Source organism: Oncorhynchus gorbuscha, unplaced genomic scaffold (genome assembly GCF_021184085.1).
Source record: "Oncorhynchus gorbuscha isolate QuinsamMale2020 ecotype Even-year unplaced genomic scaffold, OgorEven_v1.0 Un_scaffold_794, whole genome shotgun sequence".
Lineage (NCBI taxonomy): Eukaryota > Metazoa > Chordata > Actinopteri > Salmoniformes > Salmonidae > Oncorhynchus > Oncorhynchus gorbuscha.
This window is the reverse complement of record NW_025745813.1, coordinates 229,365-256,864: the sequence shown is the minus strand read 5'-3', so window position 1 is coordinate 256,864 and position 27,500 is coordinate 229,365. Positions and strand designations below refer to the sequence as shown.

Here is a 27,500-nt window from a genome sequence, read left to right as displayed (position 1 = left end):
CATCACTGATATGTTGTAATGATACCGACCAGGTTATCCATCCATCACTGATATGTTGCATCACTGTTATCCATCCAGCATCACTGATACCATGTTGTAATGATACCAACCAGGTTATCCATCCAGCATCACTGATATGTTGTAATGATACCGACCAGGTTATCCATCCAGCATCACTGATATGTTGTAATGATACCAACCAGGGTATCCATCCAGCATTAGTGGTTAGTGGTATTAGTGGTTCTGTGTAGCTCAGTTGGTAGAGCATGGCGCTTGTAACGCCAGGGTAGTGGGTTCGATCCCCGGGACCACCCATACGTAGAATGTATGCACACATGACTGTAAGTCGCTTTGGATAAAAGCGTCTGCTAAATGGCATATATTATTATATTATTATTATTATCACTGATACCATGTTGTAATGGTACCAACCATGGTATACATCCAGCATCACTGATATCATGTTATAATGATACCAACCAGGGTATGCATCCAGCATCACCGATATCACGTTGTAATGATACCAGTGAGATAAACTCTCCGTGTTGTCACAACTAAATGGTTTTAAACATCACCCCATGCTCATGTCAAAAAGTGATTCTGTGTCTTCAAACCCTTGACAAGATGCTGTATAACTCAACTGGTTTCATGCATTGTAAAACCCATTCAAATTGATCAGAACATTACCACCCAAACTGTGAAATTGTGTCAACGCCAGAATCTCATGCAGTTCCTTCCCCATCACACTCAGACCCCAGGATCCAGCCCCACCCAACTCTGACACCTCACAGCCTCAGACATCATCACTCAATCAGCCCTCCTCCCAGCCATCATCACTCAATCAGCCCTCCTCCCAGCCATCATCACTCAATCAGCCCTCCTCCCAGCCATCATCACTCAATCAGCCCTCCTCCCAGCCATCATCTCTCAATCAGCCCTCCTCCCAGCCATCATCACTCAATCAGCCCTCCTCCCAGCCATCCAGCCCATTGCCCACCCATCATCACTCAATCAGCCCTCCTCCCAGCCATCATCACTCAATCAGCCCTCCTCCCAGCCATCCAGCCCATTGCCCACCCATCATCACTCAATCAGCCCTCCTCCCAGCCATCATCTCTCAATCAGCCCTCCTCCCAGCCATCATCTCTCAATCAGCCCTCCTCCCAGCCATCATCACTCAATCAGCCCTCCTCCCAGCCATCATCACTCAATCAGCCCATTGCCCACCCATCATCACTCAATCAGCCCTCCTCCCAGCCATCATCACTCAATCAGCCCTCCTCCCAGCCATCATCTCTCAATCAGCCCTCCTCCCAGCCATCATCTCTCAATCAGCCCTCCTCCCAGCCATCCAGCCCATTGCCCACCCATCATCACTCAATCAGCCCTCCTCCCAGCCATCATCACTCAATCAGCCCTCCTCCCACACATCATCAATCAATCAGCCCTCCTCCCAGCCATCATCTCTCAATCAGCCCTCCTCCCAGCCATCATCTCTCAATCAGCCCTCCTCCCAGCCATCATCTCTCAATCAGCCCTCCTCCCAGCCATCATCACTCAATCAGCCCTCCTCCCAGCCATCATCTCTCAATCAGCCCTCCTCCCACACATCATCAATCAATCAACCCTCCTCCCAGCCATCATCAATCAATCAGCCCTCCTCCCAGCCATCCAGCCCAGAACCCACCCATCACAGTGTCAGGTTGTAGAGTTGAAAACAACATGGGCTTGGACCAGGAGGACCTGTGTTTTCTCTGAGTGCTGCTGTAGAGCGTCTGCTAAATGACTTAAATGTAGTGTAGTGTAGTGTAGTGTAGTGTAGTGTAATGTAATGTAGTGTAATGTAATGTAGTGTAATGTAGTGTAATGTAATGTAGTGTAATGTAATGTAGCTGACATGCAAACACATGCATGAGCCAGGCTGTCTGTGTGTCCATACTGCAGGGCCATCTTTACACAGCCTTTACATGGCCTACCACCCTTGTCTCATAGCCTCAGATCAGAGTGACTTCATACCCTCAGATCAGTGAACTCATACCCTCAGATCAGTGACCTCATACCAGTGACCTTGTGACCTCATACCCGCATACCAGTGACCTCATACCCTCAGATCAGAGTGAACTCATACCCTCATATCAGAGTGACCTCATAACCTCATATCAGAGTGACCTCATAACCTCATATCAGAGTGACCTCATACCCTCAGATCAGTGACCTCATACCAGTGACCTCGTGACCTCATACCCTCAGATCAGAGTGACCTCATACCCTCAGATCAGAGTGACCTCATACCCTCAGATCAGTGACCTCATACCCTCAGATCAGAGTGACCTCATACCCTCAGATCAGAGTGACCTCATACCCTCAGATCACAGTGACCTCATACCCTCAGATCACAGTGACCTCATACCAGTGACCTCATGACCTCATACCCTCAGATCAGAGTGACCTCATACCCTCAGATCAGAGTGACCTCATACCCTCAGATCAGAGTGACCTCATACCCTCAGATCAGAGTGACCTCATACCCTCAGATCAGAGTGACCTCATACCCTCAGATCAGAGTGACCTCATACCCTCAGATCAGAGTGACCTCATACCCTCAGATCAGAGTGACCTCATACCCTCAGATCAGAGTGACCTCATACCCTCAGATCAGAGTGACCTCATACCCTCAGATCAGAGTGACCTCATACCCTCAGATCAGAGTGACCTCATACCCTCAGATCAGAGTGACCTCATACCCTCAGATCAGAGTGACCTCATACCCTCAGATCAGAGTGACCTCATACCCTCAGATCAGAGTGACCTCATACCCTCAGATCAGAGTGACCTCATACCCTCAGATCAGAGTGACCTCATACCCTCAGATCAGAGTGACAATCTGAAATCAGAGATACTGATGTGAAAAATAATTCCTGGAATTCCAGCCAACTAAACCAATTTTTTTTTTATTTTTTTATCTCCACACCAGTCCTGTAGCCTGACCCCATCCTGACCCCTGTGCTCTCCTAACAGATCAGGAGGGTGGAACAAAGCTACCAGTCCAGATCAGTAGTGTTTGTTAAGGGAAATAGGGAGGAGACAAGGAGAGGTAGCCTGTATTAGGATAGAGACCCTGACTAAACCAAAGGCTGTGTCCCAGATGGCGATCTATTCCCTACATAGAACTCATATGGCTCTGGTCCAAACAAGTACACTACATAGTGAATATGGTTCCATTTGGGACACAACCCAAGTCTCCTAGGGGGACAGACAACCAATCAAACCTTCAGTATCCTCCTCCTCCTCCCTCCCCTCTTCTGAATGGCGGACAGGACAAAAAAGGGGGATGAAAGAAAGAGAGAAAGAAGGAGAATGAAAAAGAGAGAATGAGAGAGAGAGAGAGAGAGCGAGAGAGAGAGAGAGAGAAAGCAAGAGAGAGAGAGAGAGCAAAGGAGAGAGAGAGAGAGAGAGAGAGAGAGAGAGAGAGAGAGAGAGCAAGAGAGAGAGAGAGAGAGAGAGAGAGAGAGCAGAGAGAGCAGAGAGAGCAAGAGCGAGAGAGAGAGAGAGAGAGAGAGAGAGAGAGAAGAGAGAGAGAGAGAGAGAGAGAGACATGAGAGCAAAGGAGAGAGAGAGAGAGAGAGAGAGAGAGCGCAAAGGAGAGCGAGAGCACGAAGGAGAGAGAGACAGAGTGAAGAGAGAAAGAGAGAGCGTAAGAGAAAGGAGAGAGAGAGAGAGAGAAAGAGAGAGAGAGTGAAGGAGAGAAAGAGAGAGTGAAGGAGACAGAGTGAAGGAGAGAGAGAGAAGAGAGAGAGAAGAGAGAGGAGAAGAAGAGAGAGAGAGAAGAGAGAGAGAGAGAAGAGAGTGAAGGAGAGAGAAGAAGAGAGAGAGAGAGAGAGAGAGAGAGAGAAAGAGAGAGAGAGAGAGAAAGACACGAGTGAAGGAGAGAGAGAGAAGAGATGAGGGAGATGAGAAAGAGACAAACGTAAAAATACATTAAATAGAAAAACAATAGTGAAAGGCAGGGTTGGGAAGTAACTGATTACATGTAATACATTAACTGACTATAGTGTAGAGATGTAGCTAGCTTGCTTGCTGCTGATGACGAAGATTATCATATGTCACCTGATTCGTCATCTTCCTGCTCTTTGTTGGCGTAAGTCCTGAGGAACTCAGCGAAGGCCCCGTCACGTGCCATCAGCTCCAGGTAGGAGCCCCTCTCAGTGATCTCTCCCTCCACCATCACCAGGATCAGATCTGCCTGGGGCAGGAAGCTCAGACCGTGGGTCACCAGGACACGAGTCTACGGAGACAGAAACACACACACAGAGGGTCAGAGTAGGGCTTGTTAAATAGATCCAGTATATTAAAGGGATTTTATTTGAATTGACAGATTGAAGATGGATATGGTACACAGACACAATCCATGTCTCAGTTGTCTCCTCCCCTTCATCTTTAACCAGGTCTCCTCCCCTTCATCTTTAACCAGGCCTCCTCCCCTTCACCTTTAACCAGGCCTCCTCCCCTTCATCTTTAACCAGGCCTCCTCCCCTTCACCTTTAACCAGGCCTCCTCCCCTTCACCTTTAACCAGGCCTCCTCCCCTTCACCTTTAACCAGGCCTCCTCCCCTTCACCTTTAACCAGGTCTCCTCCCCTTCACCTTTAACCAGGTCTCCTCCCCTTCACCTTTAACCAGGTCTCCTCCCCTTCACCTTTAACCAGGTCTCCTCCCCTTCACCTTTAACCAGGTCTCCTCCCCTTCATCTTTAACCAGGTCTCCTCCCCTTCATCTTTAACCAGGTCTCCTCCCCTTCATCTTTAACCAGGTCTCCTCCCCTTCATCTTTAACCAGGCCTCCTCCCCTTCATCTTTAACCAGGCCTCCTCCCCTTCATCTTTAACCAGGCCTCCTCCCCTTCGTCTTTAACCAGGCCTCCTCCCCTTCACCCAGGCCTCCTCCCCTTCATCTTTAACCAGGCCTCCTCCCCTTCATCTTTAACCAGGCCTCCTCCCCTTCATCTTTAACCAGGCCTCCTCCCCTTCATCTTTAACCAGGTCTCCTCCCCTTCATCTTTAACCAGGTCTCCTCCCCTTCATCTGTAACCAGGTCTCCTCCCTTCATCTTAACCAGGCCTCCTCCCCTTCATCTTTAACCAGGTCTCCTCCCCTTCACCTTTAACCAGGCCTCCCCCCTTTACCCAGGCCTCCTCCCCTTCATCTTTAACCAGGTCTCCTCCCCTTCATCTTTAACCAGGTCTCCTCCCCTTCATCTTTAACCAGGTCTCCTCCCCTTCATCTTTAACCAGGTCTCCTCCTCCTTTAACCAGGTCTCCTCCTTTAACCAGGTCTCCTCCTCCTTTAACCTCTCCTCCCCTTTAACCAGGTCTCCTCCCCTTTAACCAGGTCTCCTCCCCTTCATCTTTAACCAGGTCTCCTCCCCTTTAACCAGGTCTCCTCCCCCCTTTAACCAGGTCTCCTCCCCTTCATCTTTAACCAGGTCTCCTCCCCTTTAACCAGGTCTCCTCCTTCATCTTTAACCAGGTCTCCTCCCCTTTCCCCTCCTCCCCCTTTAACCAGGTCTCCTCCCCTTCAGGTCTCCTCCCCTTTAACCAGGCCTCCTCCCCTTTAACCAGGTCTCCTCCCCTTTAACCAGGTCTCCTCCCCCCCTTTAACCAGGCCTCTCCTCCCCTTTAACCAGGTCTCCTCCCCTTCCTTTAACCAGGCCTCCTCCCCTTCATCTTTAACCAGGCCTCTCCCCTTCATCTTTAACCAGGTCTCCTCCCCCATCTTTAACCAGGCCTCCTCCCCATCTTTAACCAGGTCTCCTCCCCTTTAACCAGGTCTCCTCCCCCATCTTTAACCAGGTCTCCTCCTTCCTTTAACCAGGTCTCCTCCCCTTTAACCAGGTCTCCTCCCCTTTAACCAGGTCTCCTCCCCTTTAACCAGGTCTCCTCCTTCATCTTTAACCAGGTCTCCTTTAACCAGGTCTCCTCCCCCTTTAACCAGGTCTCCTCCCCTTTAACCAGGTCTCCTCCTTCATCTTTAACCAGGTCCTCCTCCCCTTTAACCAGGTCTCTCCTTCCTTTAACCAGGTCTCCTCCCCTTCATCTTTAACCAGGTCTCCTTCCCCTTTAACCAGGTCTCCCCTCCTTTAACCAGGTCTCCTCCCCTTCATCCCAGGTCTCCTCCCCTTCATCCCAGGTCTCCTCCCCTTCACCCAGGCCTCCTCCTCCCCTTCACCAGGCCTCCTCCCCTTCACCCAGGCCTCTCCCCTTCACCCAGGCCTCCTCCCCTTCATCTGTAACCAGGCCTCCTCCCCTTCATCTTTAACCAGGCCTCCTCCCCTTCATCTGTAACCAGGTCTCCTCCCCTTCATCTGTAACCAGGCCTCCTCCCCTCATCTCCCCTTCATCTTAACCAGGTCTCCTCCCCTTCATCTTTAACCAGGCCTCCTCCCCTTCATCTTTAACCAGGCCTCCTCCCCTTCATCTTTAACCAGGCCTCCTCCCCTTCATCTTTAACCAGGCCTCCTCCCCTTCATCTTTAACCAGGCCTCCTCCCCTTCATCTTTAACCAGGCCTCCTCCCCTTCATCTTTAACCAGGCCTCCTCCCCTTCATCTTTAACCAGGCCTCCTCCCCTTCATCTTTAACCAGGCCTCCTCCCCTTCATCTTTAACCAGGCCTCCTCCCCTTCATCTTTAACCAGGCCTCCTCCCCTTCATCTTTAACCAGGCCTCCTCCCCTTCATCTTTAACCAGGCCTCCTCCCCTTCATCTTTAACCAGGTCTCCTCCCCTTCATCTTTAACCAGGCCTCCTCCCCTTCATCTTTAACCAGGCCTCCTCCCCTTCATCTTTAACCAGGTCTCCTCCCCTTTATCTACACTGATTGAAGTAGATTTAACAGGTGACATCAATATGGGATCACCTGGATTCACCTGGTCAGTCTACGTCATGGAAAGACACCTGGATTCACCTGGTCAGTCTACGTCATGGAAAGACACCTGGATTCACCTGGTCAGTCTACGTCATGGAAAGACACCTGGATTCACCTGGTCAGTCTACGTCATGGAAAGACACCTGGATTCACCTGGTCAGTCTACGTCATGGAAAGACACCTGGATTCACCTGGTCAGTCTACGTCATGGAAAGACACCTGGATTCACCTGGTCAGTCTACGTCATGGAAAGACACCTGGATTCACCTGGTCAGTCTACGTCATGGAAAGACACCTGGTCAGTCTACGTCATGGAAAGACACCTGGTCAGTCTACGTCATGGAAAGACACCTGGTCAGTCTACGTCATGGAAAGACACCTGGTCAGTCTACGTCATGGAAAGACACCTGGTCAGTCTACGTCATGGAAAGACACCTGGTCAGTCTACGTCATGGAAAGACACCTGGTCAGTCTACGTCATGGAAAGACACCTGGATTCACCTGGTCAGTCTACGTCATGGAAAGACACCTGGATTCACCTGGTCAGTCTACGTCATGGAAAGACACCTGGATTCACCTGGTCAGTCTACGTCATGGAAAGACACCTGGATTCACCTGATCAGTCTACGTCATGGAAAGACACCTGGTCAGTCTACGTCATGGAAAGAGACCTGGTCAGTCTACGTCATGGATAGACACCTGGATTCACCTGGTCAGTCTACGTCATGGAAAGACACCTGGATTCACCTGGTCAGTCTACGTCATGGAAAGACACCTGGATTCACCTGGTCAGTCTACGTCATGGATAGACACCTGGATTCACCTGGTCAGTCTACGTCATGGAAAGACACCTGGATTCACCTGGTCAGTCTGGATTCACCTGGTCAGTCTACGTCATGGATAGACCATGTTTTGTACACTGAGTGTATATATACTGTATATTCTGAATGAACAGCTGACTGAAGACTGGACGGCCAGGGATTTGTGAGGTTGAGTCCATTTCAAAGATGGTGGAAAATTTAAGATAGTTCACTTAGGCCATTTACCATTTACCTTAGTTCATTGACTGTAGAGGAACCAGGTACCAGCTGGGTCTGGTCTGTTTAGACTGTGTCTGAAGGAAGACACAGTCACTGTCCGAGTAGACCCGCCCTTAACAAGTAGTCCCACCCCTAATGAGTAGACCCGCCCCTAACGAGTAGACCCGCCCCTAACGAGTAGTCCCGCCCCTAACGAGTAGCCCCGCCCCTAACGAGTAGCCACGCCCCTAACGAGTAGTCCCGCCCCTAACGAGTAGTCCCGCCCCTAACGAGTAGTCCCGCCCCTAACGAGTAGTCCCGCCCCCAGCAAGGACGTCCCATAACGTGTGTGTGACGGCCTATAAAGGAAGACACACACAGTGTCACCAGCACGAGTCTACAGAGACAAAAATCAGTCACACACACAGAGAGTCACACTGTAAACCAAATCCAAACCACATCCCTATTATAAACCCTGACCTCCGTTTTGGGGTTACGACCTCTTACCCTGTCCTTGAGGACTCCCTGGGGCCCGACAACCTTCTCGAAGATGTGTTTGCCCACGTGGGCGTCGACCGCCGACAGAGGATCGTCCAATAGATAGACAGCACAGTCGCAGTAGACCGCCCTGGCCAGACTGACCCTCTGCTTCTGACCACCTGACAGGTTCACACCCTGAGGAGGAGGAGGGGGAAGAGGAGGGTGAGGAGGAGGAGGAGGAGGAAGAGGGAAGACACCCGTGTTAAAATACAACCATCAATACTGCCAGCGCCCAAGACCAGACATGGGTTCTCTATTCACCACCTGTATACCAGGATACATTATCTCAAGACCAGACATGGGTTCTCTATTCACCACCTGTACAGCAGGATACATTATCTCAAGACCAGACATGCGTTCTCTGTTCACCTGTACAGCAGGATACATTATCTCAAGACCAGACATGGGTTCTCTGTACAGCAGGATACATTATCTCAAGACCAGACATGGGTTCTCTGTTCACCTGTACAGCAGGATACATTATCTCAAGACCAGACATGGGTTCTCTGTTCACCACCTGTACAGCAGGATACATTATCTCAAGACCAGACATGGGTTCTCTGTACAGCAGGATACATTATCTCAAGACCAGACATGGGTTCTCTATTCACCTGTACAGCAGGATACATTATCTCAAGATCAGACACGAGTTCTCTGTTCACCTGTATACCAGGATACATTATCTCAAGACCAGACATGGGTTCTCTGTTCACCTGTACAGCAGGATACATTATCTCAAGACCAGACATGGGTTCTCTGTTCACCACCTGTATACCAGGATACATTATCTCAAGACCAGACATGGGTTCTCTATTCACCACCTGTATACCAGGATACATTATCTCAAGATCAGACATGGGTTCTCTGTTCACCACCTGTATACCAGGATACATTATCTCAAGACCAGACATGGGTTCTCTGTACAGCAGGATACATTATCTCAAGACCAGACATGGGTTCTCTGTTCACTACCTGTACAGCAGGATACATTATCTCAAGATCAGAGACAGGTTCTCTGTACAGCAGGATACATTATCTCAAGACCAGACATGGTTTCTCTGTTCACCACCTGTACAGCAGGATACATTATCTCAAGACCAGACATGGGTTCTCTGTTCACCTGTACAACAGGATACATAATCTCAAGACCAGACATGGGTTCTCTATTCACCTCCTGTACAGCAGGATACATTATCTCAAGGCACACAGGGGCTGTTTCAAACCAACAACCTGGGTCCTTCCCTGGGCATACCAGTGGGTCCCAGCACTTACAAAACCCAGTGACCATGGCCTCACATTCTCCCTGATCTAACCCAAACCCCCACCAGACACCCTCCTGTCCTCACCTTCTCCCTGATCTAACCCCCACCAGACACCCTCCTGTCCTCACCTTCTCCCTGATCTAACCCAAACCCCCACCAGACACCCTCCTATCCTCACCTTTTCCCTGATCTAACCCCCACCAGACACCCTCCTATCCTCACCTTCTCCCTGATCTAACCCCCACCAGACCCCCTCCTGTCCTCATCTTCTCCCTGATCTAACCCTAACCCCCACCAGACACCCTCCTATCCTCACCTTCTCCCCGATCTAACCCCCACCAGACACCCTCCTATCCTCACCTTCTCCCTGATCTAACCCCCACCAGACCCCCTCCTGTCCTCATCTTCTCCCTGATCTAACCCTAACCCCCACCAGACACCCTCCTATCCTCACCTTCTCCCGATCTAACCCCCACCAGACACCCTCCTATCCTCACCTTCTCCCGATCTAACCCCCACCAGACCCCCTCCTGTCCTCACCTTCTCCCTGATCTAACCCTAACCCCCACCAGACCCCCCTGTCCTCACCTTCTCCCTGATCTAACCCTAACCCCCACCAGACCCCCTCCTGTCCTCACCTTCTCCCTGATCTAACGCTAACCCCCACCAGACCCCCTCCTGTCCTCACCTTCTCCCCGATCTAACCCCCACCAGACCCCCTCCTGTCCTCACCTTCTCCCTGATCTAACCCTAACCCCCACCAGACCCCCTCCTGTCCTCACCTTCTCCCCGATCTCAGTGCCCCCAGCCAGGATCTCCAGGTCCAGCAGGGCGCAGGCCTCCACCACTCTGTGGTACCAGCTCTCCTTCCTCTCCTGACCAAACACTATGTTGTCTTTCCCCACCAGACCCCCTGCTGTCCTCAGCCCTCCCTGATCTAACCCCCGAAAGGGGGGAGATAGTGGGAGGAGAGAGAGGGAGAGAGAGGAAGGGGGAGACCATAACATCCAGTCTGCTGCATCATGCCGTGGTCTGGTGTCTCCAGACTCTGGACCCCATGCCCCTGCTGACGTGGGTTGGCGACCCACCTTCTCCCAGCTCCAGACTCTGGACCCCATGCCCCTGCTGACGTGGGTTGGCGACCCACCTTGGCCCTCCAGACTCTGGACCCCATGCCCCCACCAGACGACCCACCTGGCCAGCTCAGACTCTGGACCCCATGCCCCTGCTGACCCCTCCTGTCCCACCTTCTCCAGACTCTGGACCCCATGCCCCCACCAGACCCACCTGGCCAGTCAGACTCTGGACCCCATTCCCCCTGACGTGGGTTGGCGACCCACCTTGGCCAGCTCCAGACTCTGGACCCCATGCCCCTGCTGACGTGGGTTGGCCCCACCTTGGCTCAGCTCCAGACTCTGGACCCCATGCCCCTGCTGACCCTCCGACCCACCTTGGCTCCCCAGACTCTGGACCCCATGCCCCTGCTGACGTGGGTTGGCGACCCACCTTGGCCAGCTCCAGACTCTGGACCCCCTGCCCCTGCTGACGTGGGTTGGCGACCCACCTTGGCCAGCTCCAGACTCTGGACCCCATGCCCCCTGACGTGGGTTGGCGACCCACCTTGGCCAGCTCCAGACTCTGGACCCCATGCCCCTGCTGACGTGGGTTGGCGACCCACCTTGGCCAGCTCCAGACTCTGGACCCCATGCCCCTGCTGACGTGGGTTGACGACCCACCTTGGCCAGCTCCAGACTCTGGACCCCATGCCCCTGCTGACGTTTGGCGACCCACCTTGGCCAGCTCCAGACTCTGGACCCCATGCCCCTGCTGACGTGGGTTGGCGACCCACCTTGGCCAGCTCCAGACTCTGGACCTCATGAGAGACGTGGGTTGGCGACCCACCTTGGCCAGCTCCAGACTCTGGACCCCATGCCCCTGCTGACGTGGGTTGGCGACCCACCTTGGCCAGCTCCAGACTCTGGACCCCATGCCCCTGCTGACGTGGGTTGGCGACCCACCTTGGCCAGCTCCAGACTCTGGACCCCATGCCCCTGCTGACGTGGGTTGGCGACCCACCTTGGCCAGCTCCAGACTCTGGACCCCATGCCCCTGCTGACGTGGGTTGGCGACCCACCTTGGCCAGCTCCAGACTCTGGACCCCATGCCCCTGCTGACGTGGGTTGGCGACCCACCTTGGCCAGCTCCAGACTCTGGACCCCATCCCCCTGCTGACGTGGGTTGGCGACCCACCTTGGCCAGCTCCAGACTCTGGACCCCATGCCCCTGCTGACGTGGGTTGGCGACCCACCTTGGCCAGCTCCAGACTCTGGACCCCATGCCCCTGCTGACGTGGGTTGGCGACCCACCTTGGCCAGCTCCAGACTCTGGACCCCATGCCCCTGCTGACGTGGGTTGGCGACCCACCTTGGCCAGCTCCAGACTCTGGACCTCATGCCCCTGCTGACGTGGGTTGGCGACCCACCTTGGCCAGCTCCAGACTCTGGACCCCATGCCCCTGCTGACGTGGGTTGGCGACCCACCTTGGCCAGCTCCAGACTCTGGACCCCATGCCCCTGCTGACGTGGGTTGGCGACCCACCTTGGCCAGCTCCAGACTCTGGACCCCATGCCCCTGCTGACGTGGGTTGGCGACCCACCTTGGCCAGCTCCAGACTCTGGACCCCATGCCCCTGCTGACGTGGGTTGGCGACCCACCTTGGCCAGCTCCAGACTCTGGACCCCATGCCCCTGCTGACGTGGGTTGGCGACCCACCTTGGCCAGCTCCAGACTCTGGACCCCATCCCCTGCTGACGTGGGTTGGCGACCCACCTTGGCCAGCTCCAGACTCTGGACCCCATGCCCCTGCTGACGTGGGTTGGCGACCCACCTTGGCCAGCTCCAGACTCTGGACCCCATGCCCCTGCTGACGTGGGTTGGCGACCCACCTTGGCCAGCTCCAGACTCTGGACCCCATGCCCCTGCTGACGTGGGTTGGCGACCCACCTTGGCCAGCTCCAGACTCTGGACCCCATGCCCCTGCTGACGTGGGTTGGCGACCCACCTTGGCCAGCTCCAGACTCTGGACCCCATGCCCCTGCTGACGTGGGTTGGCGACCCACCTTGGCCAGCTCAGACTCTGGACCCCATGCCCCTGCTGACGTGAGTTGACGACCCACCTTGGCCAGCTCCAGACTCTGGACCCCATGCCCCTGCTGAAGTGGGTTGGCACCCACCTTGGCCAGCTCCAGACTCTGGACCCCATGCCCCTGCTGACGTGGGTTGGTGACCCACCTTGGCCAGCTCCAGACTCTGGACCCCATGCCCCTGCTGACGTGGGTTGGCGACCCACCTTGGCCAGCTCCAGACTCTGGACCCCATGCCCCTGCTGACGTGGGTTGGCGACCCACCTTGGCCAGCTCCAGACTCTGGACCCCATGCCCCTGCTGACGTGGGTTGGCGACCCACCTTGGCCAGCTCCAGACTCTGGACCCCATGCCCCTGCTGACGTGGGTTGGCGACCCACCTTGGCCAGCTCCAGACTCTGGACCCCATGCCCCTGCTGACGTGAGTTGACGACCCACCTTGGCCAGCTCCAGACTCTGGACCCCATGCCCCTGCTGAAGTGGGTTGGCGACCCACCTTGGCCAGCTCCAGACTCTGGACCCCATGCCCCTGCTGACGTGGGTTGGCGACCCACCTTGGCCAGCTCCAGACTCTGGACCCCATGCCCCTGCTGACGTGGGTTGGCGACCCACCTTGGCCAGCCTCTGTCAACACCCCTACTATCTGTCTCCCTGGCTACGCACCTGGACTGTCTAAAAGTATAGAAATATGGAAGGAGTTTCCTTTAAAACAACACCCAATCACATCTCTCTATGTTGTCAGTGTTTATGTACCTTGACAGAGACAGATCCCTCTAGTTTCTCCATCTCCCCCAGCAGAGCAGAGAGCAGAGAGGATTTCCCTGAGCCAACGTGTCCCACCACAGCTACCAGAGACCCATCTGGGATACGTACACTCAACCTGCAGAGACACGAGAGAGAGAAAGAGAAGAGAGAGAGAAAGAGAAGGAGAGAGGGAGAGAGAGAAAGAGAAGGAGAGAGGGAGAGAGAAGAAGAGAGGGAGAGAGGAGAGAGAAGGAAAGAGAGAAAGAGAAGGAGAGAGAGAAAGAGAAGGGGAGAGAGAAAGAGAAGGAGAGAGGGAGAGAGAAGGAGAGAGAGAAAGAGAAGGAGAGAGAGAGAAAGAGAAAGAGAGAGAAAGAGAAGGAGAGAGAGAGAAAGAGAGAGAGAGAGAGAGAGAAGGAGAGAGAGAGAGAGAGAGAAAGAGAAGGCGAGAGAGAAAGAGAGAGAGAGAGAGAGCGATGGAGAGCGAGAAAGGGAGAGCGAGACAGCAAGAGAGGAGTTAGAGGCTGTGTGTATGTATACTATAGTAATAGAATATGCAGTAAGGTGTGTATATGTATACTATAGTAATAGAATATGCAGTAAGGTGTGTATATGTATACAATAGTAATAGAATATGCAGTAAGCCTCCAACTGACATGAAAGTAACAAAGAGAGGGGGGGTGAATACATGGGACAACACTCTTCTCTGAGCAATACCTCTTCAGAGTGGGGGCATCGTTTCTACACCAGCTGAACACCCCGTCCTCAATGGAGATACTGTCTGAGCCTGGGAACAGAGGAAGACATACAAGAGAGAGGAACAGGAAGTGAGTAGAGAGGGAGAGAGTATTGAAGGCTCATCAAAGACTAACACATCAAACAGCATCTGGATACAGAGGCTGGGATGGCCTTTCTGCCTGTGTTTCTCACTCTGTCTGTGTGTGTTTCTCATTCTCTCTGTGTGTGTGTGTGTGTGTGTGTGTGTGTGTGTGTGTGTGTGTGTGTGTGTGTGTGTGTGTGTGTGTGTGTGTGTGTGTGTGTGTGTGTGTGTGTGTGTGTGTGTGTGTGTGTGTGTGTGTGTGTGTGTGTGTGTGTGTGTGTGTGTGTGTTTCTCAGTGTGTGTGTGTGTGTGTTTCTCAGTGTGTGTGTGTGTGTGTGTTTCTCACTCTGTCTGAGTGTGTGTGTGTTTCTCACTCTGTCTGAGTGTGTGTGTGTTTCTCATTCTCTGTGTATGTGTGTTTCTCATTCTCTGTGTATGTGTGTGTTTCTCACTCTGTGTATGTGTGTGTTTCTCACTCTGTGTATGTGTGTGTGTGTGTTTCTCATTCTGTCTGTGTGTGTGTGTGTGTGTCTCATTCTGTGTGTGTGTGTGTGTGTGTCTCATTCTGTGTGTGTGTGTGTGTCTCATTCTGTGTGTGTGTGTGTGTCTCATTCTGTGTGTGTGTGTGTGTGTGTGTCTCATTCTGTGTGTGTGTGTGTGTGTGTCTCATTCTGTGTGTGTGTGTGTGTGTCTCATTCTGTGTGTGTGTGTGTGTGTGTGTGTGTGTGTGTGTGTGTGTGTGTGTGTGTGTGTGTGTGTGTGTGTGTGTGTGTGTGTGTGTGTGTGTGTGTGTGTGTGTGTGTGTGTGTGTGTGTGTGTGTGTGTGTACATATGTGACTCACAGCCTGCTACAGCCATGCGCTCCACACTGTCCTCCTGCAGCTCCTCATGAGACAGAAACACACACAGACGTTTCATAGAAACACTGGCCTGCAGAGAGAAATGGAGGGAAGGAGAGAGAAAGAGACAGGGAGAGAAGGAGACAGGTGGAGGGAAGGAGAGAGAAAGAGACAGGGAGAGAAGGAGACAGGTGGAGGGAAGGAGAGAGAAAGAGACAGAGATGGAGGAAGGAGAGAGAAAGAGACAGGGAGAGAGGGAGACAGAGATGGAGGAAGAGAGAAAGAGACAGGGAGAGAGGGAGACGGATGGAGGGAGAGAGAAAGAGACAGGGAGACAGATGGAGGGAGTGAGAGAGAAAGAGACAGGGAGAGAGGGAGACAGATGGAGGGAGGGAGAGAGAAAGAGACAGGGAGACAGATGGAGGGAGCGAGAGAGAAAGAGACAGGGAGAGGGAGACAGATGGAGGGAGGGAGAGAAAGAGAGACAGAGATGGAGGAAGGAGACAGCAGGGAGAGGATGCATATTAGTGATGCGCAGGTTGATTCATAACCCGCAGTCCCCGCAGTTATTTCTGCAGGAGGATGGGTTTATTGTGTGGCTGAAGGGTGGGCGACTGAAGAGCGGGTGGTTGGCTGAAGGGGCGGGTGGTTGGCTGAAGGGGCGGGTGGGTGGTTGGCTGAAGGGTGGGTGGTTGGCTGAAGGTCGGGTGGTTGGCTGAAGGGCGGACGGGTGGTTGGCTGAAGGGCGGACGGGTGGTTGGCTGAAGGGCGGGTGGTTGGCTGAAGGGCAGGTGGGTGGTTGGCTGAAGGGTGGGTGGTTGGCTGAAGGGCGGACGGTTGGCTGAAGGGCGGACGGGTGGTTGGCTGAAGGGCGGGTGGTTGGCTGAAGGGCAGGTGGGTGGTTGGCTGAAGGGCGGACGGATGGTTGGCTGAAGGGTGGGTGGTTGGCTGAAGGGCGGACGGGTGGTTGGCTGAAGGGCGGACGGGTGGTTGGCTGAAGGGCGGACGGGTGGTTGGCTGAAGGGCGGACGGGTGGTTGGCTGAAGGGCGGACGGGTGGTTGGCTGAAGGGCGGACGGGTGGTTGGCTGAAGGGCGGACGGGTGGTTGGCTGAAGGGCAGACGGGTGGTTGGCTGAAGGGCAGACGGGTGGTTGGCTGAAGGGCGGACGGGTGGTTGGCTGAAGGGCGGACGGGTGGTTGGCTGAAGGGCGGACGGGTGGTTGGCTGAAGGGCGGACGGGTGGTTGGCTGAAGGGCGGACGGGTGGTTGGCTGAAGGGCGGACGGGTGGTTGGCTGAAGGGCAGACGGGTGGTTGGCTGAAGGGCAGACGGGTGGTTGGCTGAAGGGCAGACGGGTGGTTGGCTGAAGGGCAGACGGGTGGTTGGCTGAAGGGCAGACGGGTGGTTGGCTGAAGGGCAGACGGGTGGTTGGCTGAAGGGCAGACGGGTGGTTGGCTGAAGGGCAGACGGGTGGTTGGCTGAAGGGCAGACGGGTGGTTGGCTGAAGGGCAGACGGGTGGTTGGCTGAAGGGCAGACGGGTGGTTGGCTGAAGGGCAGACGGGAGGTTGGCTGAAGGGTGGGTGGTTGGCTGAAGGGCGGGTGGTTGGCTGAAGGGCGGGTGGTTGGCTGAAGGGCGGGTGGTTGGCTGAAGGGCGGGTGGTTGGCTGAAGGGCAGGTGGTTGGCTGAAGGGCAGGCGGGTGGTTGGCTGAAGGGCAGGCGGGTGGTTGGCTGAAGGGCAGGCGGGTGGTTGGCTGAAGGGCAGGCGGGTGGTTGGCTGAAGGGTGGGTGGTTGGCTGAAGGGTGGGTGGTTGGCTGAAGGGTGGGTGGTTGGCTGAAGGGTGGGTGGTTGGCTGAAGGGTGGGTGGTTGGCTGAAGGGTGGGTGGTTGGCTGAAGGGCAGGCGGGTGGTTGGCTGAAGGGCAGGCGGGTGGTTGGCTGAAGGGCAGACGGGTGGTTGGCTGAAGGGCAGACGGGTGGTTGGCTGAAGGGCAGACGGGTGGTTGGCTGAAGGGAGGGTGGTTGGCTGAAGGGAGGGTGGTTGGCTGAAGGGTGGGTGGTCGGCTGAAGGGCAGACGGGTGGTTGGCTGAAGGGCAGACGGGTGGTTGGCTGAAGGGCAGACGGGTGGTTGGCTGAAGGGCAGACGGGTGGTTGGCTGAAGGGAGGGTGGTTGGCTGAAGGGTGGGTGGTTGGCTGAAGGGTGGGTGGTTGGCTGAAGGGTGGGTGGTTGGCTGAAGGGTGGGTGGTTGGCTGAAGGGTGGGTGGTTGGCTGAAGGGTGGGTGGTTGGCTGAAGGGAGGGTGGTTGGCTGAAGGGCAGGTTGAATAAATAGAAGCAATCCCTTGATTGTGCAATTTATGCTACATGGAGGTTGTTATATATTATTTCAGGCTATCTGACATTAGCACAGTATAGCCTGTTATCGCTAGAGTTACCAGTGTAGCCTGTCATCGCTAGAGTTACCAGTGTAGCCTGTCATCGCTAGAGTTACCAGTGTAGCCTGTCATCGCTAGAGTTACCAGTGTAGCCTGTCATCGCTAGAGTTACCAGTGTAGCCTGTTATCGCTAGAGTTACCAGTGTAGCCTGTTATCGCTAGAGTTACCAGTGTAGCATGTCATCGCTAGAGTTACCAGTGTAGCCTGTCATCGCTAGAGTTACCAGTGTAGCCTTTCATCGCTAGAGTTACCAGTGTAGCCTGTCATCGCTAGAGTTACCAGTGTAGCCTGTCATCGCTAGAGTTACCAGTGTAGCCTGTCATCGCTAGAGTTACCAGTGTAGCCTGTCATCGCTAGAGTTACCAGTGTAGCCTGTCATCGCTAGAGTTACCAGTGTAGCCTGTCATCGCTAGAGTTACCAGTGTAGCCTGTCATCGCTAGAGTTACCAGTATAGCCTGGACAATTTATAGAATGACAAAAATAAAGAATTACAGGGGGCAGTTTAGAAAAAACTTATCCCGTCCTAATCGTCCTCTGGAATATCGGACATTCCAACGTTCTGTAGTTACACTTGTCCCGTGTGAATAGGGCTTTATCCTTAATAATAAATATATAACCACCGTTCTGTAGTTACACTAGTCCCGTGTGAATAGGGCTTTATCCTTAATAATAAATATATAACCACCGTTCTGTAGTTACACTAGTCCCATGTGAATAGGGCTTTATCCTTAATAATAAATATATAACCAACGTTCTGTAGTTACACTAGTCCCATGTGAATAGGGCTAGTGTACCACCGTTGTGTAGGGCTTTATCCTTAATAATAAATATATAACCACCGTTCTGTAGTTACACTAGTCCCATGTGAATAGGGCTTTATCCTTAATAATAAATATATAACCAACGTTCTGTAGTTACACTAGTCCCGTGTGAATAGGGCTTTATCCTTAATAATAAATATATAAACAACGTTCTGTAGGGCTTTATCCTTAATAATAAATATATAACCAACGTTCTGTAGTTACACTAGTCCCATGTGAATAGGGCTTTATCCTTAATAATAAATATATAACCAACGTTCTGTAGTTACACTAGTCCCGTGTGAATAGGGCTTTATCCTTAATAATAAATATATAACCAACGTTCTGTAGGGCTTTATCCTTAATAATAAATATATAAACAACGTTCTGTAGGGCTTTATCCTTAATAATAAATATATAACCAACGTTCTGTAGTTACACTAGTCCCGTGTGAATAGGGCTTTATCCTTAATAATAAATATATAAACAACGTTCTGTAGGGCTTTATCCTTAATAATAAATATATAACCAACGTTCTGTAGGGCTTTATCCTTAATAATAAATATATAAACAACGTTCTGTAGGGCTTTATCCTAATAATAAATATATAACCACCGTTCTGTAGTTACACTAGTCCCGTGTGAATAGGGCTTTATCCTTAATAATAAATATATAAACAACGTTCTGTAGGGCTTTATCCTTAATAATAAATATATAACCAACGTTCTGTAGGGCTTTATCCTTAATAATAAATATATAAACAACGTTCTGTAGGGCTTTATCCTTAATAATAAATATATAAACAACGTTCTGTAGGGCTTTATCCTTAATAATACATATATAACCAACGTTCTGTAGGGCTTTATCCTTAATAATAAATATATAAACAACGTTCTGTAGGGCTTTATCCTTAATAATAAATATATAAACAACGTTCTGTAGGGCTTTATCCTTAATAATAAATATATAACCACGTTCTGTAGGGCTTTATCCTTAATAATAAATATATAAACAACGTTCTGTAGGGCTTTATCCTTAATAATAAATATATAAACAACGTTCTGTAGGGCTTTATCCTTAATAATACATATATAACCAAGTTCTGTAGGGCTTTATCCTTAATAATACATATATAACCAACGTTCTGTAGGGCTTTATCCTTAATAATACATATATAACCAACGTTCTGTAGGGCTTTATCCTTAATAATACATATATAACCAACGTTCTGTAGGGCTTTATCCTTAATAATAAATATATAACCAACGTTCTGTAGTTACACTAGTCCCGTGTGAATAGGGCTTTATCCTTAATAATAAATATATAAACAACGTTCTGTAGGGCTTTATCCTTAATAATAAATATATAACCAACGTTCTGTAGGGCTTTATCCTTAATAATAAATATATAAACAACGTTCTGTAGGGCTTTATCCTTAATAATAAATATATAAACAACGTTCTGTAGGGCTTTATCCTTAATAATACATATATAACCAACGTTCTGTAGGGCTTTATCCTTAATAATAAATATATAAACAACGTTCTGTAGGGCTTTATCCTTAATAATAAATATATAAACAACGTTCTGTAGGGCTTTATCCTTAATAATAAATATATAACCAACGTTCTGTAGGGCTTTATCCTTAATAATAAATATATAAACAACGTTCTGTAGGGCTTTATCCTTAATAATACATATATAAACAACGTTCTGTAGGGCTTTATCCTTAATAATACATATATAACCAACGTTCTGTAGGGCTTTATCCTTAATAATACATATATAACCAACGTTCTGTAGGGCTTTATCCTTAATAATACATATATAACCAACGTTCTGTAGGGCTTTATCCTTAATAATACATATATAACCAACGTTCTGTAGGGCTTTATCCTTAATAATACATATATAACCAACGTTCTGTAGGGCTTTATCCTTAATAATACATATATAACCAACGTTCTGTAGGGCTTTATCCTAATAATACATATATAACCAACGTTCTGTAGGGCTTTATCCTTAATAATACATATATAACCAACGTTCTGTAGGGCTTTATCCTTAATAATACATATATAACCAACGTTCTGTAGGGCTTTATCCTTAATAATACATATATAACCAACGTTCTGTAGGGCTTTATCCTTAATAATAAATATATAACCAACGTTCTGTAGTTACACTAGTCCCGTGTGAATAGGGCTTTATCCTTAATAATAAATATATAAACAACGTTCTGTAGGGCTTTATCCTTAATAATAAATATATAACCAACGTTCTGTAGGGCTTTATCCTTAATAATAAATATATAAACAACGTTCTGTAGGGCTTTATCCTTAATAATAAATATATAAACAACGTTCTGTAGGGCTTTATCCTTAATAATACATATATAACCAACGTTCTGTAGGGCTTTATCCTTAATAATAAATATATAAACAACGTTCTGTAGGGCTTTATCCTTAATAATACATATATAAACAACGTTCTGTAGGGCTTTATCCTTAATAATACATATATAACCAACGTTCTGTAGGGCTTTATCCTTAATAATAAATATATAAACAACGTTCTGTAGGGCTTTATCCTTAATAATAAATATATAACCAACGTTCTGTAGGGCTTTATCCTTAATAATAAATATATAAACAACGTTCTGTAGGGCTTTATCCTTAATAATACATATATAAACAACGTTCTGTAGGGCTTTATCCTTAATAATACATATATAACCAACGTTCTGTAGGGCTTTATCCTTAATAATACATATATAACCAACGTTCTGTAGGGCTTTATCCTTAATAATACATATATAACCAACGTTCTGTAGGGCTTTATCCTTAATAATAAATATATAAACAACGTTCTGTAGGGCTTTATCCTTAATAATACATATATAACCAACGTTCTGTAGGGCTTTATCCTTAATAATACATATATAACCAACGTTCTGTAGGGCTTTATCCTTAATAATACATATATAACCAACGTTCTGTAGGGCTTTATCCTTAATAATACATATATAACCAACGTTCTGTAGTAACAAGCTCATTTGGAAGACCCATTTGCGACCAAGCTTTAACTTCCTGACTAATGTCTTGAGATGTTGCTTCAATATATCCACATAATTTTCACGATGCCATCTATTTTGTGAAGTGCACCGGTCCCTCCTGCAGCAATGCACCCCCACAACATGATGCTGCCACCTCCATGCTTCATGGTTGGCATGGTGTTCTCCCCTTTTTCCTTCAAACATAACGATTATGGCCAAACAGTTCTATTTTTGTTTCATCAGACCAGAGGACATTTCTCCAAAAAGTACGATCTTTGTCCCCATGTGCAGTTGCAAACTGTAGTCTGGCTTTTTGCACACATGACTGTAAGTCGCTTTGGATAAAAGCGTCTGCTAAATGGCATATATTATTATTATTATAGCGGTTTTGGAGCAGTAGCTTTTTCCTTGCTGAGTGGCCTTTCAGGTTATGTCGATATTGGACTTGTTTTTACTGTGGATATAGATACTTTTGTACTTATTTCCTCCAGCATCTTCACAAGGTCCTTTGCTGTTGTTCTGGGATTGATTTGCACTTTTCGCACCAAAGTGTGTTCATCTCTAGGAGACAGAACGCGTCTCCTTCCTGAGCGGTACGACGGCTGCGTGGTCCCATGGTGTTTATACTTGCGTAGTCTACCATTGGTGTTTATACTTGCGTAGTCTACCATTGGTGTTTATACTTGCGTAGTCTACCATTGGTGTTTATACTTGCGTAGTCTACCATTGGTGTTTATACTTGCGTAGTCTACCATTGGTGTTTATACTTGCGTAGTCTACCATTGGTGTTTATACTTGCGTAGTCTACCATTGGTGTTTATACTTGCGTAGTCTACCATTGGTGTTTATACTTGCGTAGTCTACCATTGGTGTTTATACTTGCGTAGTCTACCATTGGTGTTTATACTTGCGTAGTCTACCATTGGTGTTTATACTTGCGTAGTCTACCATTGGTGTTTATACTTGCGTAGTCTACCATTGTTTGTACAGATGGTACCTTCAGGCGTTTGGAAATTACTCCCAAGGATGAACCAGACTTGTGGAGGTCTACAATTATTTTTCTGAGGTCTTGGCTGATTTAAAAATAAAATCCCATGATGTCAAGCGAAGAGGCACTGAGTTTGAAGGTAGGCCCTGAAATACATCCACATGTACACCTCCAATTGACTCAAATGATGTCAATTAGCCTATCAGAAGCTTCTAAAGCCATGACATAATTTTCTGGAATTTTCCAAACTGTTTAAAAGGCAGTCAACTTAGTGTATGTAAACTTCTGACCCACTGGAATTGTGATACAGTGAAATGATCTGTCTGTAAACAATTGTTGGAAAAATTACTTGTGTCATGCACAAAGTAGATGTCCTAACTGACTTGCCAAAACTATAGTTTGTTAACAAGAAATTTGTGGAGTGGTTGAAAAACTAGTTATAATGACTCCAACCTAAGTGTATGTAAACTTCTGACTTCAACCGTATACCATTCCAATACTATATTGGATTTTTTTTTTTTACCTTTATTTAACTAGGCAAGTCAGTTAAGAACAAATTCTTATTTTCAATGACGGCCTAGCAACGGTGGATTACCCTGCCGACATGACTATATATCATTCCAATACTATCAATACTATATTGGACATGATTTGTCATGATCCTATGATGACAATGATCAACTTTGGTTGATGGATTCATTCATTAGTAACCAACTGATTGATTGATTAATTAATTGGCCAATTGACTGACCAATTGACTAATTGATATACCATACTGACCTGCACCACGAGGCTGATGATTTATTGATTGATCAATATCTTGTCCCTGGTCACCAGCAGCATGCTACAGCTCACCGGTCTGTACAGCATATGAATCTGTGTCTGTCTGTCTGTCTGTCTGTCTGTCTGTCTGTCTGTCTGTCTGTCTGTCTGTCTGTCTGTCTGTCTGTCTGTCTGTCTGTCTGTCTGTCTGTCTGTCTGTCTGTCTGTCTGTCTGTCTGTCTGTCTGTCTGTCTGTCTGTCTGTCTGTCTGTCTGTCTGTCTGTCTGTCTGTCTGTCTGTCTGTCTGTCTGTCATGTCTGTCTGTCTGTCTGTCTGTCATGTCTGTGCGTGTGTGTCATGTCTGTCTGTCTGTCTGTCTGTCTGTCTGTGTGTATGTCTGTCTGTCTGTCTGTCTGTGTGTGTGTGTCTGTCTGTGTGTCTGTCTGTCTGTCTGTCATGTCTGTGCGTGTGTGCATGTCTGTCTGTCTGTCTGTCGGTGTGTGTGTATCTGTGTGTGTGTGTGTCTGTGTGTGTGTATGTCTGTGTGTGTGTATGTCTGTGTGTGTGTATGTCTGTGTGTGTGTATGTCTGTGTGTGTGTATGTCTGTGTGCGTATGTCTGTGTGTGCGTATGTCTGTGTGTGCGTATGTCTGTGTGTGCGTATGTCTGTGTGTGCGTATGTCTGTGTGTGCGTATGTCTGTGTGTGCGTATGTCTGTGTGTGTGTATGTCTGTGTGTGTCTGTGTGTCTGCGTGTGCGTCTGCGTGTGCGTCTGCGTGTGCGTCTGCGTGTGCGTCTGCGTGTGCGTCTGCGTGTGCGTCTGCGTGTGCGTCTGCGTGTGCGTCTGCGTGTCTGCGTCTGCGTGTCTGCGTCTGCGTGTCTGCGTCTGTGTGTGGCCAATTCTGATATTTTGTCCAATTATTGGCAAGAGCTGATCTGATTGGTCAAAAAACGTATTAGGGAAACATATGAATCAGAACTGGGCTGCGTGTGTAAACGCAGCCATAGAGTGATCTGCAGTACAGCCCTCAGCACGTATCTGGTCCACACTGATGATGATCCCATGTTACATGTTAATGAATTAATCACCTAGATGGAATCTGATTGGTTGGAGTTAATTGGTTAGTTAACCGTTTCACTTAATTGAATACATTGATGGATTTGATTTATAGATGAATACAGTGACTGATTTGATTGAATTTGCATATTGATTGATTTGTAGATCGATTATTTGATCGATTGATTTGCTGTCCAGACCTGATCAGCACACCTACCTGGACCATGCTGCTGATGACCATGGGCAGCATGTTGAGGGGGAAACGCAGGATGTTGAACAGAGCCAGAGACACAAATGCCTTCTGAGCATCCAGCACGTTCCTCTCATCTATCATCACATACACGGTGAACGTAGACAGCGCCACCTGGGGGATGGGAGGGGAAATGCATGTTAAATATCATAATATCACATAGACAGCGCCACCTGGGGGATGGGAGGGGAAATGCATGTTAAATATCATAATAACATATACCATCACATAAACTACAATACGTGCACAGCTGTAGACAGCCACCTGGGGATGGGAGGGGAAATACATGTTATATATCGTATAACAATACCATCACATAAACTGAACGTACACAGCGCCACCTGGGGGATGGGAGGGGAAATACATGTTTTATATCGTATAACAATACCATCACATAAACTGAACGTACACAGCGCCACCTGGGGGATGGGAGGGGAAATACATGTTATATATCATCATCAGATACACTGAGGGGAGGGTAGAGACAATCAAAGACAATGAATTTATGTCATAGTGGACCATGTAAGAGTGAGTGTGAGCATGTGTGTGTGTGTGTCTAACATGTCTCTGTAACTCACCTGAAAGAGCACAGACCCAGGTGAAGGTGGATGCTCCCAGGTCTTGAGGACACGGAGCTCGCTTCTCTCTGATGGCTGACACCTTGTCTTTGAAGGCCAGCTGCATACAGTTCAACACCTTTAGGTTCAGGTGGTTTATTTGTGTGGTGAAACATTGATCAAATTGATGTGTGTGTGTGTGTGTGTGAGTGCCACTGACTGTGTGTGTGTGTGCTGTGTCTGACATGTCTCTGTAACTCACCAGTCTGTCTGAGGGGAGTGTCTGTCTGACCCAGGTGAAGGTGGATATGAGCCCCAGTCTGTAAGCAGCCTTCTTGAGGACACGGAGCTGTCTGAGCTCGTCCGGCTGTGTCTGTCGACTGAGCTCGTCCCGGCTGTGGCTGACACCTGTGTCTTTGAGCATGTCCGGCTGTGCCAGCTCCCACTGTGTCTGGACTGAGCTTCCGGCTGTGTCTTTAGGTTCTGTGTTCTGGTTTATTTGAACTGTCTCTGTAACATATTCAGAAACATTGATCAAATTGATCATCCGGCTGTGTCTGTCTGAGCTCGTGGCTGTGTCTGGGTCTCATGGCTGTGTCTGACTGAGCTCGTCCGGCTGTGTCGGACGGTCTGACTGGAGCTCGCTGTGCCTGTCGGCTGTGTCTGTCTGACTCGTCCGGCTGAGCTCGTCCGGCTACTGAGCTCGTCCGGCTGTTCGGTCTGAGCTCGTCCGGCTGTGTCGGTCTGAGCTCGTCCGGCTGTGTCGGTCTGAGCTCGTCCGGCTGTGTCTGTCTGAGCTCGTCCGGCTGTGTCGGTCTGAGCTCGTCCGGATCTGTGTCTGTCTGAGCTCGTCCGGCTGTGTCTGACTGAGCTCGTCCGGCTGTGTCGGTCTGAGGTCCCAGCTCGTCCGGCTGTGTCTGTCTGAGCTCGTCCGGCTGTGTCTGACTGAGCTCGTCCGCTGTGTCTGACTGAGCTCGTCCGGCTGTGTCGGACTCAGCTCGTCCGGCTGTGTGTCTGTGACTGGAGCTCGGTCCCGGCTGTGGGACTGGAGTCTCGGTCTCAGCTCGTCCGGCTGTGTCGGTCTCAGCTCGTCCGGCTGTGTCAGCTCGTCCGGCTGTGTCTCAGCTCGTCCGGCTGTGTCGGTCTCAGCTCGTCCGGCTGTGTCGGTCTCAGCTCGTCCGGCTGTGTCTGTCTCAGCTCGTCCGGCTGTGTCGGTCTCAGCTCGTCCGGCTGTGTCTGTCTCAGCTCGTCCGGCTGTGTCTGTCTCAGCTCGTCCGGCTGTGTCTGTCTCAGCTCGTCCGGCTGTGTCTGTCTCAGCTCTGTCTCAGCTCGTCCGGCTGTGTCTGTCTCAGCTCGTCCGGCTGTGTCTGTCTCAGCTCGTCCGGCTGTGTCTGTCTGGCTTAATAAACCCTAAACTGCAAACCCAGCCCATCTGACACTCCAGCCAGGCTAGAGGAAACGCTGAAAGAACTGGAAGTATTTGACCCCAACCCTGACATGCAGAAACATACATATTGATACAAATTGAAACCGTATATAAACTTCAGGTCAAAAGCCATGTGATGTGATACCTTGATGCCGTTGAGAACTTCGTTCATCAGCTTGATGCGGTTGTCTTTACTCTTCATCTGAGCTACCTGGTGATCACAACACACAACGCTGGCTAGTACATTGCCGCTACATCTCCTCTACATCTCTATTACATCTCCGCTACATCTCTATTACATCTCCTCTACATCTCTATTACATCTCCTCTACATCTCTATTACATCTCTATTACATCTCTATTACATCTCTATTACATCTCTATTACATCTGTATTACATCTCCGCTACATCTCTATTACATCTCCGCTACATCTCTATTACATCTCCGCTACATCTCTATTACATCTCCGCTACATCTCTATTACATCTCCGCTACATCTCTATTACATCTCCGCTACATCTCTATTACATCTCTATTACATCTCTATTACATCTCTATTACATCTCTATTACATCTCCGCTACATCTCTATTACATCACCGTTACATCTCTGCTACATCTCTATTACATCTCCGCTACATCTCTATTACATCTCCGCTACATCTCTGCTACAACTCTGCTACAACTCTATTACATCTCTATTACATCTCCTCTACATCTCTATTACATCTCTATTACATCTCTATTACATCTGTATTACATCTGTATTACATCTCCGCTACATCTCTATTACATCTCCGCTACATCTCTATTACATCTCCGCTACATCTCTATTACATCTCTGCTACATCTCTGCTACAACTCTGCTACAACTCTATTACATCTCTA

General features: G+C 49.5%; 1 protein-coding gene across 1 annotated transcript in view; it reads right to left on the bottom strand.

The window, feature by feature from the left end:
* The window catches only part of LOC124020269 (multidrug resistance-associated protein 1-like), a 127,632-nt gene that overhangs the window by 43,768 nt on the left and 56,364 nt on the right, over positions 1-27,500 (bottom strand). The window contains 2 exon segments of the mRNA XM_046335615.1: positions 3,270-3,302; positions 4,108-4,285. Of these exon segments, the coding sequence (XP_046191571.1) occupies positions 3,270-3,302; positions 4,108-4,285 (211 nt within the window).